Source organism: Diceros bicornis, chromosome 14 (genome assembly GCF_020826845.1).
Source record: "Diceros bicornis minor isolate mBicDic1 chromosome 14, mDicBic1.mat.cur, whole genome shotgun sequence".
Taxonomy (NCBI): domain Eukaryota; kingdom Metazoa; phylum Chordata; class Mammalia; order Perissodactyla; family Rhinocerotidae; genus Diceros; species Diceros bicornis.
The window spans coordinates 58,391,260-58,398,539 of record NC_080753.1 but is presented as its reverse complement, the minus strand read 5'-3'; the positions used below and the strand labels follow the sequence as shown (position 1 = coordinate 58,398,539).

The 7,280-nt window shown below is 33.5% G+C and overlaps 1 protein-coding gene across 2 annotated transcripts in view; it reads right to left on the bottom strand.

The window, feature by feature from the left end:
* Window positions 1-202: 202 nt before the first annotated feature.
* BLOC1S5 (biogenesis of lysosomal organelles complex 1 subunit 5) overlaps window positions 203-7,280 on the bottom strand; it is a 46,499-nt gene continuing 39,421 nt past the window's right edge. The window contains exon 5 of one of the 2 annotated variants that reach the window (XM_058555298.1): window positions 203-2,864. In XM_058555298.1, coding sequence (XP_058411281.1) covers window positions 2,685-2,864 — 180 coding nt within the window. In that variant the 3' untranslated portion in view covers window positions 203-2,684. The remainder of the gene's footprint in view (window positions 2,865-7,280) is intronic. The other variant, XM_058555299.1, reaches the window with a different exon arrangement.

Genomic DNA, 7,280 nt, shown 5'->3' with positions numbered 1-7,280 from the left:
ATAAACATAAGATTCAATTCTAAACTTGCAAGATTAAACAATTCTAAATTTGTATGTACCTAATAACAAAGCTTCAAAATATATAAAACAAAAATTGTTAGAATTACAGAGAGAAATTAGAAAATCCACTAGAGCAGGAAATTTCAACACATCTCAGAATCTGAGAGATCAAGTAGAATAAAAAACAACAGTAAAACAGAGACAATTTGAACAAAATAATTAACAAGTTTGGTTTAATGGACACTCAACAACTGAAAATTATGCATACTTTCAAAGACTAATGAAACATTTACAAAAACTGACCATATTTTAGGTCATAAGACAAATCTCAACAAATTTCAGCAAATCAGTTTATATGGACTTATTCTCTGACCACAATCCAATTAAAGCAGAAATCAAAAATAAGAACAATAAGAATTTAAAAATCTACATGTAGGAAATGAAAAAAACCCCACATGTGAGTCAAAAAAGAAATCATAATGAAAAATAGAAAATACTTAGAACTTAAAAACAAATATTTATACAGCACTTTAAAATGACAAAATATTATTTTATTTCATCACAAATAATCCTCTGAGCTATAAAGAACCCATATTACGTCTGCTCAACAGCAGAGATACAACAGCAAAAATGGTGTAAATTATGTAATTACTATAGTTAATTTTTATATATAAGTAAAATACATATCAAAAGTGATTTGGAAACTGGGAAATATAAATGAAAGTGTTCACTACTAAAAATATTAAAAGGCAAACCAACTATCTCTTTTAGAAGTTATATTGAATAGCTAACAAAGTTACAAAGAAATAATTTATTATCTTAATGTTTAAAGCTCAAAAAGCCCATCAATTCATTTTGGTTTAAGAAGTCCCTTAGATCCTTATGCAATATATACAAGCTCATATGGTAAAGTATTTATTATTCATATGAGATGAACAAACATGATCAGAAATCTTGCTGCACAAGCTGAGTAACCATAGTTAAGAGACATTCCCGCTCACACACACAGTCCTGATTTCTTGGTTACAGCATCTGTTCAATGGTGCACTGGCAATTAACAGCATTCCAAAAACTGCCTCCAGTACAAAGGGAATTTTCATTTAAGGTTCCCCTCCCTTTTCATGTGTGGGATATTTTTGGAAGTATGTTTTTTTTTCCATCCACTAAAAGAGAATTAAGAAAATTCCAACATGCCTTAGTGTCAGCAAGTGCTCTTTTTAGTTCAGGTACCAGAGGATGATTGATGAACCTGTCAAGCCTACAGTAGCGGACAGAGAAAGTTGGCAGAAGTTCAGTGTTATTGAAAGAAATCTCAAATACTTATTTCATCTCCTCTATTAACTTTAATCACATTTTCAACATGCAGCCAAGAATGAAGCTTTGACAGTAAGCCATAAATTTATACAAGCAAGCATTGTCACTTTTCTGCACTGGCAACACTGAGATAACATGAGAGAGCTGGGTATTTTCTTTCTTGTGCCTTTCTTTACTGAAGAGCAGTAAAAAATACTTGAAAGATTTATCCATACCTCAAATTCAATTGCCATAAATCTCTTAAAATTATCGCATTTAATTTTCTTGGTTTACGGCAAATAAAAAATCAACTTAGTTCCTCAATTAGACTGTTAAACGCAGATTTTTAAAGATCACAGTGATGACAGAATTGGTACATGTTTCATCATAATACACCTGCTCATGAGAACAGACGTCAAACACTAAAAAGGATTTACATTTAACATGGATCATTTGCCATGTGGGCAAATACTTCTGGTTTATTCAGAGCCAGAATCTTTATATGGTTCCAGAGGGACTCCTTGGCAGATTTTGCTGATTACTCATTAAACACTTGAAACATATATAGACATTATTTATCTTACAAAGCTTACCCACAGCAAAACAGACACAAAAATGAGGTAAATACTATGGGCAAGATTATGGTTCTTGGAAAGGCTAAAAGTCAACTATATTTTTGGTAAGCTTTTCCTTCTAAGCATGTTTTAAAAGCTGAAAATATTAAGTGCTAGAAGGCCACAGAATTTACCAAGTGTGTCTTGTCATCCAGTGAAACACAGGGCATTATGGTGCACTGCAAAACCTGTAACCTTTCCCAATACACAGTTCAACGACCAACACGGCCATCTTTGCCATAGCAAAGACAAGGTTTTGACTCTCCCCTCTCTTAAACGTGATCTTTGTTCCCAGGACAGTTGTTTTTGTCTACATTACTCATGGAATAACACTTTATACATTCTTCCAATAGCTGAGGAGGCTATTACAGGCAGCTATTATATCTGCCTTCTAAGCCACAATAATAAACTAATATTAACCCTGTATAACATCAATTAAATTATTTTTCTCTTTAAGAAGTCTATACTTAACAGTTCTCTGAGATAATCAATGGAAAAGAAGACCAATTCTAATTAACACAGGAGTACATTTATCCCATTTTCCCTCCTACTCCTCCCCATTCAAAGAATCATATATAGGCACTTAAAACTGGAAAGATGTAGCACTCTTCTTTTATTAAACATTTAATTAAGACTCCAGTAGAAGTTTCTTTCTTCTAAGAGTGCCGTTGAATATATTGCTAAGCTTGAAGCAGAGGCTAAATGGTTTGATGGGGATAGTTTTTGGGGGATAGTAAATATTTTCTGATTAGTTTGTCATTGTTGGGGTTCAAGTTCTTAAAAGGTTGAAAATTTTGCTAGTTCCTTCTCCATCTCAGCATATTGTTCTTTAAGCCTCTCCATGGCTTTTCTGTGCTCTTCATCCACTTCAGACTGTCTGTTGTGTTGTTCTTTCATGAAATCCTCCCACTGGATTATATGCTGTTTTTCACTAGCTATTAAATGGTCATTATGAATCTGAGAAAAGAAAATTTGAAAGTCACATGACATTTTCCAGACAATTACTTTTCTGTGCAGAAGAGACACATAACTTTACCTCTTGATGTTTCGTTACTATAGCAATCAGCTTGCAAGTCATAATGAGAAAATTGCATTATAGTTTTAACGTCCAACAAGAACATGACATATTAGAAACGTCTAAGGTGAAGGCTTCTCTTACTATGATTGAACGTGAATATTCACATTTCTGAAATTTTAAAAATGTCTAGTATCTTTAAATGACAATATCAAATGCAAAGTAATTTTCATCTATTTCTCCTCAAATTCCATTTAACTACATATAATTCTTAAATCAAGTTTACAGAATATATGCCAAAAGAATCATCACTATAAGAAATTAAAACACATGCCTTACATAATTTTACATTATTAAATATTATGCCTTACATAATATTTTTTAGATGCATTAAAAAGAATCATAGATTATTAATCACTGGCAAAGAACTCAAGAAATCTCTTCTGGTTCAGTTCCATTCCTTAAAGCAAATAAACACCAAAAGCATCTATGTCAAATATCTGAGTTCTTCTTGACATGCTCCTTAATATTTCTATTTAAGGATGAAAAAATTTGAGTACAACAACAATAAAGATGAAACAATATATAAGCAAAAAGGCATAAATTTAGTATAATTTCAATTATCATTGAATATGTACAACAAAGAGCTAAATAGAAAAAGAGAGTATGAAAAATAACTATATCCCTGCCTCAAAGATTCTACATACATGTCTTTAGAAGTTAAGTTTTAATACAAACTAAGTCCTATTAAACAAACAAGCAAAAACCATCACGGATACAAACCATAAAAACCTGAAAAGCACCTAAAGTCATTACTAATTCCAGTGCTCTAATGTAAACAGGACACCTGGTGTACTCAGATACTGGTAACTCAGATGCTGGCCACCAGAAAGACAGCTAATAGGAAAAAGGTGGAAACCAGGCTTTTATGCCGCCCATAATGTCCTTGCTGCTCTATTTTCTCTCTCATCTGAGTCATGATGAGAAGCAGGATGAAGCGCTGGATAAGCCACCATGCTCTAAGTCTCTATGAAATGCATATTTCTGCTAGTTGTTTTGCATATCTCATCTACTTCTAAAAATCCTTCTTATAAGATTACATTCTTCTCATTTTACAGATGAAGAAATGAAGGCTTAAGGACAAAATTTACTTCTCCACGGTCACTCAGCTATTAAGTTGTAGATCCAAACAGGTCTTTCTGACACCCAAACCTATGCCTTTTCTATCACAAAGTACAAACCAGATCTTTCCAGAGGAAGTTTTACATAGGTAGCTAAAAGTCGCTTTCACAAGACAAAAAAAAGGCTATTCTAAGAGCTTTTTCTGCCAATCTGATCTGAAGTTTCTAAGAATGGAGGTTATTCAAGTGAAAAGAGATTGAAGTAAGTCTGAAGTTTGAGTTAAAGTCAAACATTCCCCTAAGATATGTCCCGCAGACCTCTGGGATCTGAACAGGCATTACAGTGGTGGGGAAAGAGGGTTGGGGGGGCCATGGTTTGCTGATTCAATAAATTTGTGAAGCAGGTTAAACAAAACTCAAAACAAATACTTTCTAACTTTGCAGCCTCACGGATTGTAATTCTCCAAAAGATGAACAGAACATGAAGAGTTTATGAAACTCTTTTTCATGGAACTTTTGCAAAAACTATTATATTCTAAAGGAAAAGCCATAGTCAGACTTAAAAAAAAGAAAAATGCAAATAAAGTTCCTCAAAATGGTATCTTGCTTTAGCTGTATATTAATTTCTAATAAATACAGAGAATACTAAAATGCATACTCAGATGTTATTTAATAGATTATTCTTTTCTTCTTAATTGAAACAGCATAATCGGCTCAGCTGACCCTGTGATTCGTACCACAAGGCAACAGCCTCATTCCATTTCCCACCAGGCAGCACTTTACCCAGTGCAGCTCAGTGCAGAAAAATGAAGATTTGGGAGGCATATAAACCTTGCTTCAAATTGTGGCTCACTTGTTACCAGTTGCACAACTCCGAGCAAGTTAAAGTTTCTTTGACTTTAAAATGAGGAAAATAATACTTTATATTCATAAATAATATTTAAGAAGACCAAAGGTAACACATGTCAAGTTCCTAGCTCAGTGCCTATGGTGCTTAATAACAGGTAAACAGTATTACACAAATCGTAAACAAAGCATCTAGAAGGCAGATCAAACCACTTTTTATCCTCCTCAATATGTTTTTTGTTCTTTAACTTTAATAATATCATTTTAGCAACAGAATCTTATAATAATTCAAACAATAAAGGCAACTCAAAAGTAGTAGCTTCCCTCTCCTAGTCCCCTATTCAATTCAGTCCTCCTTAATGATGCTACTATTTACCACCTGGCTATAAGAAAAGACTTGAATTAAGATGTTGCCAAATACCAGTATCTCTATTTTGTAGTTTTAGAATATTATGACTAAAGATATAAACATCCAAGTAGTTTTTCATATTAGGCATGTCACTTCCTGGCCTCACAGTCCAGGTGATAAGAAGTTGAATGCTGACTACTCCCTATCCCAACTGAAAACCTAGTCTTGCTTTCTTATCAAGAAGTTCTTGAAGTCACTTTATCTATCTTGTCTTAGGCTCCCACCTTTAATAACAATAACTGCGATGCAATCTTGCATTCTTGCCAACAATTAGTAAAGAAAAAAAGGAAGAGAAGCTTACACATTCATTTATTGACAATACTATAGTCTTCACATATAAATAAAACTCATCTACCTGGAAATAACATCCATCTGAAAGCTAGTTGAGAACTATATGGTCTTAACCTTTAAGTCATCAAAAAATTAATGCCACAAAGTCCATTTACAAATATTGAAGTATTCATGAAAAGCTCTTCTGATTCTGAATCTACTTTACATACAACTCTAACCAGGTTAGTTAACTGGTTTCCAAAACTAGACCACATTAAAAGTCACAAATTAGAAAAAGAAATGCTGATAAATGAGAGGGGAAGAAATGATAGGCATCAGCCTTAGAGTAAAGGAGAAGACAAATACGAAACCTTAAAACACACATTTGAAATAGAGAAACACTCTCTTTCTTTCTAATTCTCTGAGGATATCACTATATTCACTGTAATGTAAAATTGTATATTTTTCATAATTCCTAATTCATAAAGAAAATTAATCTGTAACATTCAATAATTTTTTTGTAAAAACCAGAATAGTAAGAAATACATTTTTAAAGATTTCCATCCAAAAGGGTTCAAGTTATAAAAGTACAGACGGTCCCCTACTTACGATGGTTGGACTTAGGATTTTTCCACTTTACGATGGTGCAAAAATGATACACATTCAGTAGAAACCATATTTCGAATTTTGAATTTTGCTCTTTTCCCAGAATAGAATATGCAGTACGAGCCTCTCTCGTGATGCTGGGCAGCACAGCGAGCCGCAGCCCCCAGTCAGCCCCGCGATCACTAGGGCAAACAACCGATACACTTACTACCATTCTGCACCCAGACAACCATTCCATTTTTCACTTTTAGTACAATATTCAATAAACTACATGAGATATTCAACACTTTATTATAAAATAGGGTTTGTGTTAGACGATTTTGCCCATCTGCAGGCTAATGTAGGTGTTCTGAGAACATTTAAGGTAGGTTAGGCTAAGCTATGATGTCCCATAGGTTAGGTGTATTAAATGCATTTTTGACTTAGGATATTTTTAATTTATGATGGATTTAATGGGACGTAACCCCCATCGTAACTCAAGGAAGATCTGTGTTGTGCTTAAAGAAGATAAAAATCTCAGCTTTGTGGTAAACCTGGCTATATAGAACAATTCATTTTCTAAGATTTCTAGACACATGAGGTTTGATTGTATAAAATAGCAGAAAAATCCCAAGTTAGCTATATTTTACATATCACCTAGGAGAAAGTTAAAAAGTATTCTAAGCCAACAGGAACGAAGGTTATCTTAGGGTGTATCTACCCAAAATGTGAGGAAATGTAGTCTGGCCAACCATAACTTTACTAGAATAGAATGACAAGCAGCTGGACTGTTGCTTACTCTGAAGCAGCAAAGGTCCCACCTCTTATAGGAGTGCCACAATACTTCCTCAATTCCACTGAAACAATACTAACATTAGATACATCCCAGTTCATACATGAGAAAGTTATAAAATCCAAAGACTTAGCCTAACACGCCAATGAATTTGTTTACAACTAAAAAGAACTCTCAGAAATAAGGAAAAATCTTTTATAAATACTGAGCTAACTGTAGATCATAATCACCTGCACACATCACCACTTGAAACACAGTAATTTCACTTTTATGTTCAATAAATGAGGTTCTTCATAAGGTTTAGTTTGAAATAAGGATTCCTCTAATGAAAACA